The following is a 16016-nucleotide window of genomic DNA, read 5'->3' on the forward strand; positions in this document are numbered from 1 at the left end:
TCTGGGAGAGGTGGGTTAACAGGTGGTCAGGAACGTATTCCGAAGCCCCCAGAGAACGCCTTTCCAACAATGGGTCTCCCTATAGGTTTTTTATCATGGGTCTGACTTTTGTACGCCTCCCCCACGGCAAAGGTTGATTAACGGGCACACCTCACCCTCCATCTCTCTATCTCGCGGCACTCGTCAGGGGTGTCCACTCTCCCCCATCCTCTTTGCCTTAGTGATGGAACCACTGGTGGCCAAGATTAGACAGCACCATAATCACGTAGGTTTATGCTGCCTTCTCCGCCCAATTCTCATCTCCCTCTATGCGGATGATATTACCCTCTATATTAAAGACCCTCGCCACAATCTAAACCCACTGCTGCGCGAGTTTGTTAAATTCGGCAGTCAGTCCGGCATTCATATAAACTGGTCCAAATCACAAATATTCCTGTTAACCAGCGCTGCCGCTCCTTTCGAACCAGAATTTCCCATTGTATGGTGTGATGATGTTAGATACCTAGGGATTCGCATCACGGCGGACCGAGAGGAGCTAATGAGATTCAATTATGGGTGTGCGGTGGAACATGTCACAAACTGCATCAATCGATGGATAGCACTCCCTTTAAATATGGCTGGTCGCATATTCCTCATCAAAATGGTCATTCTTCCTAAATTCTTGTATTTATTCCTTAACATTCCATATGACCCTGGCCGACACTTTTTCACTACCCTCCGATCTGAACTGATTACTAGTGTGGGGTGATAAACAGCCACGTGTTCCGTGGGACATGCTCACGCGGCCATATGCCCGTGGAGGCTTTGATGTGCCTAACTTTAAATTATATAACGTAAGTGCTCAGGCACACTTTGCTCATTTCTAGATTAATGCGCCCGCTATACTCCACACGTCGCCACCGAGCACTGGCTGGACGATCCAATCCCATTCAACGGTGTCCTCCTCTCCAAAACTGAGCCCCGAGGACGTCGCCCCACTTCTGTAGAATGTATGATTAAAGCCTGGTCCCGCATTTTAGACCGCACTCCTGAGACCCGCCTCTCTCCCCCCTTCTACCACTCACTTTTGATCCCGAGGTGTCGTTACTACAAGAAGGAATATTTAAGAAAGTCGCTCGTGAGCGTAATATCTGCTGCTGGGGAGACTTGTATATAAATGGCAAATTTCGCACTCTCCAACAACTGTCACAACCCCTCACCGTCCACCATGGAAACATTTTTATATGCTCACCTTCGTCATGGCATTCAAGCGTGCCACCCCACGTTTCCCTCTGAACCTGCAACACTGGCCCCACTGCACTTGCGCGCGTCCTCCGCTTCGCACTTGGTGTCCACACTCTATCATACTTTATATATCAATACTGACTATTCTCCGTGCGCAGCTCGTGCTAAATGGGAAGCGGAAATTGGTCACGACTTCACTGACTAGTAATGGACATTCTGCTGCAAACAGACGGAACAGTTTTCATCCAGCAGCAGGCTCCACATCATCCACTATAAATTTCTGCACCGCAGCTATTACACTCCGGTTAGACTCCACAAGTTTGGTTTACGAGACACAAATAGGTGTGATGGATGTAAATCAGAACAAGCTGACTTTCTACACCTTGCTTGGGGATGTCCAGAGGTACTTACCTATTGGTGACAGGTCCTCACAGCCCTGGACTCTGACCTCCATACCCATCTTCCGATCACCACTTATAACCCTACTGGGATACACAGAACACATCCCCATCAAACATCGGAAATTTGTGTCTTTTTGCCTTGTGCTGGCTAAGCGGCGAGTGGCATGTAGATGGGGCTGGGGCCGGGCACCCAAATTTAAGGAGTGGCTGCGAGACATGATCCTCTAGCAAGGCCAACTCTGCACTTGCACTGAATTGCTCCCGCACTCCTCATGACATTTGGGGCCCACTGCAGACATACCTACTGGAAAATCCTATCAACGCTACCGATGGGCTGTGAGACTTACACAGACTGCCCCTGGCCTCACTCAAATTGATACACACTGCGGCCGTCTCCTGCATTGATTCTGTTTTATACGCTCTAAATTCTGCTGTCCCTGGTGACCTATGATAGACCCCCCTGGCAACCTGCATACGCCGACGTTAGTTATGGTGAACATGTGAATGGCACCTTCGCCTTACCACTTGCCTCCTTATTGTTCTCTGTAATGTATATTTGTCCCCACTTAATGCTGTCAATAGCTATTATTGCAACAGATGTCATTTGTCTCATGATAAGGCTGTATATCCACTACAATTGCTAATATCTCGATTGTACGTCATTGATGAAAAGTTCAAACAAAAAAAAAAATGTTTGTTGGAGTGGTAATTGGTACGCTGTTCATCAACCATGCACCAGGCATTCAGATGCCAGCTAGGCCTAAGGCTCAACGAGAGTCGGCCATACTGCATCACCTCGGGGCATGGTCAGAAATGCCCCGGGGCAGGATGTATGAAGTCTGAACATCGGGGAGCTCTGTGGCCAGGATGAAAAAATTGTCCATTCTGGGTAGGCTGCCGTGAGTCGCAGATAGGTGTCTATTCAGTCCTTCTTGGGTGCCATGTCCTCCAGGTGCCACAGAGGCTGAGGGACATCTCCTCGCCAGATACTGAGGCAGCGCGGGTGGTGATTTGCCATTCTTACTCCTGTCGCATGAAGGTGGGGCTTTCACACTTTAAAATTACAGCCAATGACTGTGAGACCTGGGGGAAGGTCTAGCACAACGCCTCTCGTACGGTTTAAGGACACCTAGAGGCGATGGGGCAGGATATTCAAAATTGGGAACATTTAAAGTGTTCTGCAATAATGTTCATATAATTACTCCCGCTAAAAAACATGGTGGTCATTTTTCAGTTATGAAGTTGACACCGTGTCTACCAGCCACTTGGAGCAAGATGCCTTCTGTGTGTAAATATGACACTTTGAAATGGGAGAAAATTAAATTGAAGAGTCAACTTTGTTTATATGGATTCCCTAAAGCTTGTCATTTACATTTTCTCCCATTTTAAAGTGTCTTATTTACAAACCGCAGGTATCTTCAACCCTGTGACCTGTAGTCACGGTGCCATATTTATAACAGAAAAATACATCCATTTGTTTAAATGGGAGGGCTTTAAAGTGAAGATATATGCTTTATAAAATATTAAGACCTAATTGGCTTATTTGAAAGTGGAGAAAAACATTGACTTAATATTTCATAGAAATAATTGCCTTCATATTCAATTTCTCCCATTTAAAAAATAAATGACTGTATTATGAATATGGCACAGTATCCATTAGCCACTAGGAGCAAGAGGCCTGCTGTTTGTAAATGCTGACACTTTGAAATGGGAGAAAATAAAAATGAAGGGGTCACTAAATCATTGTTAACGCTTTATTTTAATTTTCTCCCATTTCAAATCATTCAGAAACATAATTTTGTTCTCACAATCCAATATTGAGTTGATAAGGACTTTTATGTAAGTGTTAAATCCCTCAGTGCTCAACCCTGGGTCATAAATCTCACTCCAGCACTGCTCATTATCAGGCCCTGCTAGCTGCAGCCTGAAGATAATGTAAAATAAACACAGACTTCACTTAACTTTAAAAGGAAAATGTGACCCTATGCTTATTTTAAATTGAACTAGAGGCTGCGAGCTACTCTGAAGGTGTCTGCGAGCTACTGGGTGATTCTCAATCGACTGGTTGGTCACACTTGATCTAAAGTATCCACCAGAAAGATCATTAAGAACGCTAATTATCTTTTTCAGTTTTTTTTAACATCTATATACATTTTAAAAGGTTAAGATTTTTAAGTTATATACATTTTTCTGTAAAATGTTTTTCTGTATAAATAAATTAAAGTAATCCCACACGTTTACATTTTTGGTGGTGGTGGAATTACCCCATAAGCATCAGTTTTCACTCCTTGATTCTGGATTGTCTGGTTGAGCCAGTGCCAGATATTTTCTCCAACGTTTGCCCATGACCACAAATTTCCTTCCTATTTGTGGTCCTGCTACAACTGATTTGTACATCATAAATGCATCCCAGAAACAATTTTAATAGTACTTGTATCCATTACTAAGTTCCCCCCAAAAGGGTTCATTTAAACCATTTCTGTACTTATACACAGAGGAAATTATTTCAGTGCTCTGCAGTGTTAGAAAACTGCAGACTTTTCAATTATGCAAGTTTTCACATGTGGGTATATAGTCTTTGAACTCGCCTCACAAAGTTTTGAATCTAAATGCCATTTGGGATTCAGGCTGATCATCATTTCGCTATTTTAATCTTGATGAATAATCCAAGCCCATACTATTGGCAACATATGAGCATCAATGGGATGATGCCCGTTGTCCATCCCTAGTTGAAGATTTTTCCTTGGCAAAATGGTGGCATTTCTTTGTAACGTTTGGGCATTCTTGCTATGTCTGCAACAGGTAAACTGCTTGCCCTGGCACCATGGTAGTAATTCCATTCTTGGTGTATTGTAGTCATCCGCAAATGAAAGTATCTATCGCAGGCATAATGTTGGTCCAAACAGGACGGTGATAATTCCCAGTATGCTAAGGCCATCTATTGCACATTGGTGCCCAACCCTGGAGCATTGTTTACCATGGCGCATTGGCATTGTTTCTTGCCATATTGTGGGTATCTATGGCACAGTGGTGATTCTATCAGTGTGATGGTAATGTTTTCCATATTGTCGGTATCTATATTTCAGAGGTGGTAATTCTGACATAGATTGAATATCCATAGCACCTACACCTGTTAAAATGCTTGCCCCATGCATAATAGTGATGATCTTGTGAATGCTAATATTTTTCAAAACATTAGAATCCACATAGGCTCAGAGAAAAGAGCAAGTGACCCTATACACTGAATAGGCTAGTATACTTGCCAAGATACCCTTCTCCAAACAGCATGACAGACATGCATTTGCCAATGCCTGAGTTTCGTTCCGTGGGTTAGGAAAGACTAAACCTATTACATTTGTAAAGTGTGATTTCTACCTCGTAAAAGCTTACAAACGTGCAAGGCACTGTGTCTGGTGTGCAGGTAAATAGTTATACCTCTGCCCAAGATTCTTGAGTTGAATACAGATCTACTGTTCAGAGTTAGTTCATAGAAACATGCAGTTATTAAGCCGCAATTTGTTTAGAAGAACCTACAGTTAAAGACAGTGAGGTTAAGTGTCTGTCTTCCAGAGTCCAGCTCATTGAAGGAGATTTGAGAATCTGGTATTGGGTCCACAAAATTGCCTGCAAGCAGATTGAGAATGCTCGTATCAGCCAGTTTCCTCGGAGGTGTGCTACTTAAAGGGTGCGTGAAATGAATGAGAGGAGCCGTTTTCTTCACCTTGTCGATCTACAAGAGAATCAGTGAGGAGTTGTTTGTGTAAGGGACTGAGAGTATTGATTAAGGTGAGTAAGTCCGAAGACGTGGTCTCTTAGCAGTCCGTAGCCCTCTACTGCTTTCATGGAAGGCAGCAATTGAAGCACCAGAGTGTGGGAGTCAATAAATTAGATGTCCAGGAGTGGACGCTTTAAGATTTCTGGTGCTGTTACTCTGTGTTATCGTCTGAATGATTGTGCGCATGACTTCTAGTTAGAAGTGGTGTTGTAAATTCATACAGGGATTGTTCGAGTTGGGATGGGTGACAGACCTCTCTGGCCTGGTCCTGCAACTTATTTGTCTCTTCAGTTATGAGAGTGAATGCGTGTGGGGGAGTGGGGCATGGGATAAAAGTTTTTCAGTTCAGTTATCAAGGTTTTTGTAAGTTTATTTTCAGGTAAGATTTCCAAAGTATTAGGCATTAGCCTATTCGAACTGATGGGACTCACGGTCGACGTAGCTGGCATGACACAAATGACTCACTTAGTGATGAATCAATCCTTACATGGAATTTCAGTGTTGTAGGAAATAAGATTATAAGGAGGTTGGTAGCAGTCTGTATCTGGCATCTGAAACCTGACCTAGTCTTCCTACAGGAGACACACTTAAGGGGAACCTGATATAACTTCCTAGCTGGTGGGGGGGGACTATACTCTGTTAGTCCAAGCTGACTTCACAATGGGATCCAGAGGAGTGGCTATTGTGAGCCGTAAACTTTCCCCACTACCTGAAGCAGAAATCATGAGTGGAACGTCAGGAGACCTATGCAGCCGTACGGGGCGTCTGGGGTTGTAACCATCCGCGTTTATGCCCCCGACAACTCCAACAATCCACCCTCAACAAAGAGACTTTGTTGATGTAATGTCCCCAACACTCTAAAGATCAAAGACGATGTCTGGTACGCAGGCATCTAGCGAGATGGACACTGTGCCTCATAGACCTATGTTGCCGGGCACCTACAGAATGAGAGAAACTACTCCTACTACTCAGGTGTGCAAAAGTGTTCTTCAGGCTGAATTATGTATTTGCTCTTGTAGGAGAAGTTGGAGTGATACACCGAGCTGACTATCTGGCCAGGGAACTGTCTGATCACGCCCCACTGTGGGTCTCAATTGGACAGAAGACCCGGGGAGCCGAGGGTGCTTGGCGACTGAGCTCTTGGGAGTTATGGGACGAGTTAACCCTGTGGGAGATCCGTGTATACTCTAAACTATTTTTCATAGAACATAAGGATTCTGTTGTCTCGGTGGTGACTTTGTGGAAAGCCTATAATGCAGTGATACAGCAGGATCGGGTTCAAAATATAGTACCATACAAGACAAATAAAAAAGGCAGTCAGAGAGATGGAGGAAATTGAACACTGGCTCTTGGAGGTGTAAATTTAGCTTATGAGCTCGCCGAGCACTGCGGCAGATTGAGGCCCACGAGCGGTGTGTAAATCCCTAGCCACCAAAGGCGCACTTAATAAAATATTAGCGGTCCAACACAGACAAAACTGGGGAGTAGGCTGGCAAGCTGCTAGCATATGAGAGAGAAATGAGAGAGAAATGAGAGAGAGAAATGAGAGAGAGTGAGAGTGAGAAATGAGAGAGAGTGAGAGTGAGAAATGAGAGAGAGTGAGAGTGAGAGAGTGAGAAATGAGAGAGTGAGAAATGAGAGAGTGAGAAATGAGAGAGTGAGAAATGAGAGAGTGAGAAATGAGAGAATGAATTGGATCTGGCCCCCACTTTAGACCTGCTATATGTAGCCCCAATGGCGGGGGTGAAGGTAAATGGAATAGTGCCTCAGGAGTTCGCTTTCACCCCTTATATTTGCCCTTATCTTAGAGCCATTGGCATGTTTGGTGTGTAAGAACCTGCAAATTAAGGGGTTCAAGAAGACTGGATCCCAATCAGCGAGGAAAAGACTTTGCTATTTGTGGATGACATCCTTCTCGATCTCAATTATTGGGTAGAATCGTTTCTTTGTGTGTTCAGTCTTTGAACAATAATTAGCCCACTCTGGTTATACTATAAACTGGGATAAATCGGTCCTGGTCCCGATGGGTGGGTAAGTAGATCCGGCTGACCACCCTGGGCAGCTGAGGGCAAATGGGGAGATTTTCCAATATTTGGGTATCTGTCATGCTGAGTTAGGTGAAGGGCATGGAATATAATGTGCAAAAGGTACTAACAGATTTTAGTTCTGATGCAAAATGCTGCAGGTCGCTCCCCCTTAGAATAATGGGGAATTTTTGAAATGATTACCCTTTCAAAGTGTATGTCCTCCAAATTACTAATTACCATGCCCCTGACGAGGTGTTCACCAAAATTGACGAGGTACTCCGGAAACTACTTTGGAAAATGCCCATCCCTGAATACCACTTGCGCACTGCAACTAAACCCTTACAATGGGTATATAGCCTTTCTTGATTTCCGGGCCTATTGTTGGGCCTCACATCTGATCACAGTAAATGAATGGAGTCATTTCGCGGGGTGTCACCCCACATATGCATTGGGGAGTTCACAATTTTATGAGCGCCCCTATCGCCATTATCAATATGGAAGGAAGGGAAAGGGACGTCTATTACCAGCAAAACAGGTAACTTTTGAGGCGTGGGAGAGAACAAACATGTGCCTGGATTGGGCACAGAGGATTACACGAGAGACCCAGTTGTGGGTAGGACTTACCCTTAAAGAAATTGGAAAGTTATGAGGGTTAATGGCCTAGAACCACATAGGCATTTCTAGAGTGGGTTACCTTCTAGAAGAATGGGCTCGTACGTCATTTCCATCCCTGCAAAGAGAATATCAACTGCAGGATACACAGTATTCTAGATACCTACAACTTAAGCATGCATGGGGAGTGGAGGAAATCCCTGTGGACATCCTGGAATATACACTCTTGGATGGGAGACTCTTGCAGGAGGAGATCCCAGAGAAAGGGTGTATATGTCACATACAGAACCATTAACAATAGTATGCCTGACACCTTACAGAACCTTAGAGGCCAATGGGAGAGAGAGTTGGGCGAGTTTGACACACTGAACTGGGAGGCAGCAGTCATGTTTCCCTGTGAAGTGGCGATCAAAACTAGACTGAGACTAATTCAATTCAAAATTCTCCACCGGGTCTGCCATGACAAAGTGTGATTGCATAAAATGGGGAGAGCGATATCTCCAGAGTGCTTACGGTGTTGGGGGGAACGGAGGTTCTTCCACACACTCTGGACATGCCCGGGTGTACAACCCTACTGGCGGAAAATGATCGAAGAATTAGGCAAAGTCCTAGAGATAACATTACCCACTGATCCCAAATATGTACTATCGGGTATATCTAATGATGTGGACCTCCAATGCATGCAGTTATTCTGTAATCTAGGCTTGATGCTGGCTGGCAAAGAGGAATATGGCGAAACATTGGGAGACCCAACTATAAGAGAATGGAAAACAGGCGTGGACCTTTATATGGTAGCGGAGACAGTCACCTATAAAGCCAGAGGCTGCCCATGTAAGTTCCGCAAAATATGGGATAGTTGTATCAAATTCTATGACCTTGACATACCAGGTAAATCCCTTGACACAATGTCAGTCCAAAATGCCTAATTCATGCAGTTTGTTGTGCTTTTCATGTACAAATGGTGTGAATTTACCTAATGTTTCCTGTCACTTCAATGATGTGTTATAAAGACATGCCTGTAGTGCTGATGCTCTTCTGCTGTGCTGTTTTGTTTTACGGATTGAGGTTTGGTTGGTGCTCTTGTGATTACAGTATATCAAATCAAATACAAAGATTTTTTTAGAATGCTAGTCTCTAATCCTGAATAAGGAAACTTGGGAGGACGGGGTGAGCTGTAAGTGGTCAACAACAACACATTTACTTTCTAGTCTCAAACCTTTTGCCATGAATGTGGACAAACTGAGCTGCTAGGAAGGAAGGGGTGGTTTCATGGTTGGCAGAAGCTTCTTTGGGACAAAGGATAAACTTCAAATAGTCTAAGTGCCTGTCTTAAACACAAACTCTCACTTACACGCTTGCACTCACTCTCATTGCCATGATGAGGCTCACATGCTCTTTCCTTAACTCACAAAAACACAGTCACACGGCAGCAATGCTGCTTTTTCTCTGTCACCTCCCTACAATTTTCACCTTTTAATTGTCTTATTTTTGCTTGTATGGGGGCTCTGAGCTCTGTGGAAAAGTGCAATTTAGTCTTGCAACCCACCTGCTCAGCTCCTTTCTCAGAAGGTATAAGGGGTTACACCCAGTTAGCTTATTTAACTTTCCAGTTCGACCGTGGTAAGTAGGTGTAGGAAATTTACAAGTGGCTTGGAAATTGAATTTTATATTTGACCTGAAGTTTTTAGCTACACCACCCACATTTATGTCTAGAAAATGGTATGGCTCCAGAATACCATTGTGGCCTGGCTGGCTGTAGGTGACAGCACTAAAGTAACATGTCAGAGAAAAGGGATCTGCTGTGTAGGGAAACTTACTCGTACATATTTGCTAAATCACCCCTCGGTGTGTTCATTAATCCAACAGGTGTAGATGCTTAATGTATACTAGTGTGGCGTGCTAAATAGTAAAGAAAAGCATGCCCCTTGACTGAACAGCTACTAAATGTTGTTTGTCACTGTAAAGAGTTAAGTGGCATTTTCCTACGGAGAGTCCGGATTGTTGATAAAAGTGTATTTTTACAGTTTTGGCTGGGAAAATGTTAAGACTCTTAAGTTCTTTTTACTAGTTTAATGAAAATGTAATTCTATGGTGAAAATAAGTTTGATGTCGTCTAATGCTGTTTTTAAAAATCATCCTTTGTGCCATTTGAAAGATTATGTGGAAAAACCCAATCCTGCTAGCTTTCTCTTTCCTCCAGTGGTAGTAATTAGCATCCCAAAAAATACAGCAACTTCTAAAGACAAAAACTATTGATGTGGGGGCAGCCACTGGATACTTTCTCGAATGGGCCACTTGTGAGCAAATGACAAGTGCAGAGGCTTGCCTTTTGAAATCAAGTTGCCCCGGTAAGGCCCAAGTAACATTACTGTTTCGTCAGTCCTCTCACATACACAGCCTGAAGAAAATCTGTTCCCAGATCAGGAAGAGTTGATGATTCCTCATTTCAGTATGGCTGAATCAAGGATGCCGAAAGGGAGCTTCTAACAGGGGAGCATGATGTCTACCTTCTTAAATAGAGGTCACTGGTAATACTGTCCGGCAGGACGTGCAAAAAATCTGGGGTGAAGTTTTGTGAGAAATTTGCATAAATTAGGCCTTGGAAGCCCACAAACTGGCTAGTACACTGAATAAAAATGCCATTCTACTACAAGCCCTCAGATCCTACAGAAGAATCGCTTCAGAGACGTACCCAACCCCATTGAGTCCTTTTCAGCTACAGCCCTGCTAGAGAAATATGAGACCCAGAAAAGGGAGAGTCTGAATATAGCACTTGGGACTGGGTGACGTGCTGAAACCATTCCAGTGACAAAGTGCTCAGTGACTACCAAATCAAGCTTGTCTTTCTCGAAGCTTTTGGTGCTAAGACTGGAGGATACATGGAGGCTTCACAGCTGTGTATCAGACTTTGAAAGATCCATGCCAGCTTCCACATTTGTCTTTGCCTACTGGCAGAATCTGAGAGCCTAATAGTAAATGGGTCTGAAATTATATTTTTTTGACCACTGTAACCTGCAAGACTTTCCCAACCCCCCTTTTCATCGCAGTCATCCTAAAATCATGCATAGGTCCATGTGTATCCCAAACACTTGTGTTAATTGATGCTGTGCTTGTTTCTTTGTGCTGTTTTCCTTAGACCTCTAAATTAATATCCGATTCATTTAATCGGTTTTGACTACCTTTGTGTCATTTTGCTTATTTCTGTATTTTTCAGATTATTCTAAATTGGTTTGGGATTCTTTTGTTGTGTTAACTTTTATGGCCTTTGGAATTCCTTAAGCCTATCACAGATTTGTGTTTCTTGTGTCATTGGCACCAGTGAATGAGCAGTTTATCAGTTATCTGTGTTGTAACCTAATTGAGTGTCTCACTTGCTCCCAAATGCATACTTTCTTTCCGAGATGCATACACACAACCACCTTCCTTTACTCCCCGGGCCATGTGGGTTTTCCACTAAGTGCATTTAATTCGCAAAGGTGCTGGCTGCCTGCACCCATTAAGAGAGGCTGGGTGTGGAGACTTTTGTCTGCCTTGTGATTTTACTGCGAGAGTCCGAGATCTGCCACACCCCCAACTTCACCACCTTTGTGTATTCCCTGGCAACAAAAATAATCTCCTTACTCTTTATGAACCATCTACTTGAACATTATTTATGGTAATCTGTTTTGGAGTGAGAAGGGTAGATCTCCTGATCTTGGTGAGACTAAGGATCCTTGATGGTCTAAGGCAACCCACTGCTGGTCAAGTACAAGAGATTAAAGAGTGGGCACCTAATGACATCGGCTTAGATGAAAACGATTTGTTTTGGGCAAATAGAGACCACAATGCTTAGGGGTCAGCAGGAAATTTGGTCTTTAAGGCTCACACCTTCTGAAGCACTGGGTGCTGCTTTAACATTAGGACTTCTGATTGTAGATTTGCCATGGTTTGGTATTTCTTGACCCATGCTCTCCAAACTCTTTGCTTTTATGTCAGGAGCTGGTGACGTTTGCCAAGTATGTTGTGAACAAGTTCTTTGCCCTTGCGACAACCAACAGTAAGGCGTTTGTTGAGCTGCTTTTCTGGAAGAACACTGCGGTGGTGGTCGACATGGCCGAAGGCTACCAAAACACCAAACAAGGAATCACGTAAGCACCTTGTACTGCGGTACAGTCACTGAAACTCTTGATGTTCACATTACACAGACAAGTTATTTTAAAAATTGTCAAGAGACCAAGTGTAATGTATATTTTGATACTTGTAGTCCATTTATATATTTTGTAAGCTTTTTTGCGGCCTTAAAGATACAGTCTATGATTACTCACTCATTCAGTAACACTGTCCAGGTCTCTGTGGCACATTTTGGTGTTCACTGATTTGTGTCTGAATAGCTCTGGGCAACTTTATCAGTGGTAAGATATGTAGCGGTGTGGAAAAAGATTCTGGGCGAGGCTCCTACCTTTGTGGGGATGGCAGTGTTAATGGGCACAGACGTGAGAAGAGAAATCATCTGATGATACTTCCTATAGTTGTGCCGTGAGAACAGATATGAAGCATATTGTTGAGACCATGACTGGGCAGCAATGGTAATCATTTAGAGAATTTTAGGACGGATAAATATTCAAATGTTTTGTTTTTGAAGTTGATCTGATGCTGCCAAATTATTATATGCATTTTTAAGTAGCCCACAGTTACTAGCGAATGCAACTCCGGCTCAGACCGTGCTCCTCGATGGGTCCTGTAAACTTCCTCTATTAAAATCACCTTTGCCCGCTGGGGTTGTGTAGGTGCAAATATGCAAGTGAAATGAATGGCAATGAAAAAGGGGCTGGTTGACCTGGTGGGCATTATGTTTCTGTTTCTTTTAATCTGTTGCATTGACAGAGGATGCCTGAGGAAGATGTAGATCGCAGCCCACTAGGGAGATTATTCAAAAGATAGGGATATACATTTGATACAAAAGCCCTTGTTTCCGTCAGTGTGTCTGATGTTCTCTCCCATGTATAGTGGGGCAAAGAGCAAGCGCGTGAAGTGGACACCAGAAGAGGAGACTCAGCTGCGTGACCTCTACCTGCAGTTTAAGGAGATGCAAGGTAATCTCTAGAGATTTTCGTATGTTATTTAGAAATTACTTTGGTCTTGCCCAAGTGTCCGTATGAGCTCTAGGCCCTCATTACTTTGTGTCCTTGTCAATACACCATGAAGCATACCTTGGAGAGGCTGACCTTTCATGTTGCTGGATTGTTTAAATGTGTGTGGTTTATTCCTCAGTGGGGGGCCATATGGGACACACTTCTTGCATTCTACAGTTGTGTGACTAACGGGCATGACTTGGGAGCAAGTCTAATTCACTAATTTTCTGCTTATTGCTGAGAGGCTGCTGGTATGCTTCATATGCACTTGCTTTGTACTCTTGGATGGAACAGACATGAGATCACCTGTGTTTGTGTTGTGGGCTGTGAGAGGATCATTGTCACTGCTTTTCTACTTTGGGTTCCTCACTGAAATTCTTAGTTGCAGATCAGCTCTACCATTGTACGGGCTCCCTCAAATGGACAGAGGTTTTCAGTGTGAAGAATTTCAATAAAGAACTCATGATGGAGGCCTAGGATTACAAATGAGTAGCTTTTCCTTCTGGGTGATCGTGTGTCAGGAACTGTGGCCAGGCCCTATATTTTAAGCTTTGGGTAGTGACAAGCCTGGGTTGGACGATCTGGCAATGCCTGGGAGCCCTTCAGTGGTAATGTGCACGAGAAGGTCTTCGGTGTTTTGAGCCTTGTTTTCTCATGCTTAATCAGTATTGTTTCTGCTTTTCCGATAACGGTGTGTTTTAATGTAGAATCTTAAAAAACAATTTGTATAAAGCTCCGCAAGCGCAGGATGGTTTGCTGAACCCCAGAGCCCAGTAACAATTGTATTCATAGTACTATGCAGTGTGCGAGTGAGGAGGGTTACCATGTACAGATGGCTCCAGTGATTGCTGTGCAATGTTCCTTTTCTGTGAGCATATTCTTCCAAGGGGGAAGCTGAAGATGTTTCTCCTGATAGTCCATTGCTCTCTTTTATCCACGGCAGATATAGATGTGGATATCATTGATAACATTCTGGCGCACCTGAAGACCCCAAATCCGAAGACCCGCAGACAGGTCATCCTCCATCTGGTGGAAATGAACCTTATCAACAATGCCTGGGAGTTCAAGCGTGAGAGGTAAGCATTGGGGAAATGAGACATAAGATGAGCGTACCCTTGAGATTAAGTGCTGTGGCGCAAATGAGTGTTTCTGCACGGTTATATGCAGGCCGTTGTGAATATAATGGTTCGTATGTCCGGGAAGTGAGTATGCATGCAAATTGACTTAGTGTAAACAAAGTGATTAATGCAACCTCACCTAGCCTGTATGGTGGCTGAGACATCCTTCACCATAGAATTACCATAAAAATAAGAGTGGCTCGTGAGAGGGCCGTTGGCACCAGTCACCCATAATCATCCCTACTCTCTTATCTGTTTGACCTTGGGTAATTTTGTGTCTTCTAGGCTGATTTCAGCTGGTTGATTGAAGTGTATTGATAGCTTTAACTGACCAAGAGATCTGCATTTGAAAATGCCCCTTCGTATTTGTGTTCTGCTAAATTCAGCATTGGAACCAGTGTCTGAGTATTAAAGCTTGGGTGCCTTCTCGGTATTAAACCAAACATACTCCAATCATAAAGCCTACTATGTAACCGAACAGTTGAGCAATTGGAGGTATAACATGACTGTGCCTTTAAAAGCATAGTAGAATGTTAGGGGAAATGCTTGTCACATGTAGGTATTTGTCATGTGTGAATAATTATTTCCCAGCCCAAACTGATCTTTAATAAGCTCCCGTAGCAAAGATACACCTTCATTTCCAAAAAATCTCTGGTAGGGCTTTCAGTACAAGCTATCAATTAGAAGATTTGTGTTCAGAATTCATAAACACTGAATATATATCCTGGCTGTGAAACTGAGAAAGAGAACATTCTTGTTATACATTTGCTAGTGTATGTCACTAGAATACTTAAATTACAGGATGTCAGTCTTAAGTTTAAAAAAAACTAAAAGAAACGGTGACTTGGAATTCTCATTTATAGAATCAGTGCACTAGAATATCCCCTCTCCTGTGCAATGCTCATGAAGCGAAACAAAATGGAAAAGGTCACCACAAATACAAATTTGCACTGGGATCAGAGCCATGCGCTCAAAAAGGTATTTACACTCACAGATGTCATGGATGATGTGAATGCTGATGCCATGTGACCATTGTATCAGGGTAGCATTATGATTGTGTTGGTTATCACAACTGGGTAATTAAAATAGTTTCTGCTTAATGTAACTGAAATGCAGCATTATGAAAGTTGTTTTCGGTGTAATTTGTGGATTTTGTGTTATTTTGTTTGAGAAGAATCTAAAAATGTGGGTAGTGGTTCTAAAACCGAGGGAACAGAAGAACTGTATCACTAATTCACCTGTCAAAGTTCTCCCGTTGCCTTTGATTGAAAGGCCCTCTATTTAATGATTTTTTCCAGAAGTTTACTTGTATGGGAACCAAATCGGTTTCTTGCTCTTCAGTTTGTCTTGAGTTGCTACTACGAAGGATTTTGCTATTGGCAGTGGAAAAAGTCAACCTTTCTGTGTCAAGTGGCAATCAGACTTTCCTGGCAAGACCTGGAGTTTACAGAGACCCCTCATATTTGCATTTCATTTTAGAATGTGCAAGTCTGTTGCCTATGCAAAAAACACTACTTTACCCCTAAGAGGCGATCTAACATTTTCAATTCGACCATAAGGGAGCTGAGCCAAACCTACGCTAGCCCAACTAACCCATCCCCGATCAATATGTGAAGCTCCAGTGTCAGTAAGCCTCGGGCCAGCTATGTGAAAGTCCATCACTCTTTCATAGTAGCGTAAAATTCTGCTTGGTGTTTTTTTAGGATGATCTAGCAAAACATCCCACATTTTGTTTTGTAGCCCTCATA

The 16016-nt window shown here is 43.1% G+C and overlaps 1 protein-coding gene across 3 annotated transcripts in view; it reads left to right on the forward strand.

The window, feature by feature from the left end:
- TIMELESS (timeless circadian regulator) overlaps positions 1 to 16016 on the forward strand; it is a 318102-nt gene that overhangs the window by 209100 nt on the left and 92986 nt on the right. For all 3 annotated transcript variants that reach the window (XM_085600891.1, XM_085600892.1, XM_085600893.1), the window contains exons 18-20: positions 12015 to 12166; positions 13026 to 13111; positions 14094 to 14226. In XM_085600891.1, the coding sequence (XP_085457017.1) occupies positions 12015 to 12166; positions 13026 to 13111; positions 14094 to 14226 (371 nt within the window). The remainder of the gene's footprint in view (positions 1 to 12014; positions 12167 to 13025; positions 13112 to 14093; positions 14227 to 16016) is intronic.

Source organism: Triturus cristatus, chromosome 4_2 (genome assembly GCF_964204655.1).
Source record: "Triturus cristatus chromosome 4_2, aTriCri1.1, whole genome shotgun sequence".
In the NCBI taxonomy this organism is placed as follows: Eukaryota; Metazoa; Chordata; class Amphibia; order Caudata; family Salamandridae; genus Triturus; species Triturus cristatus.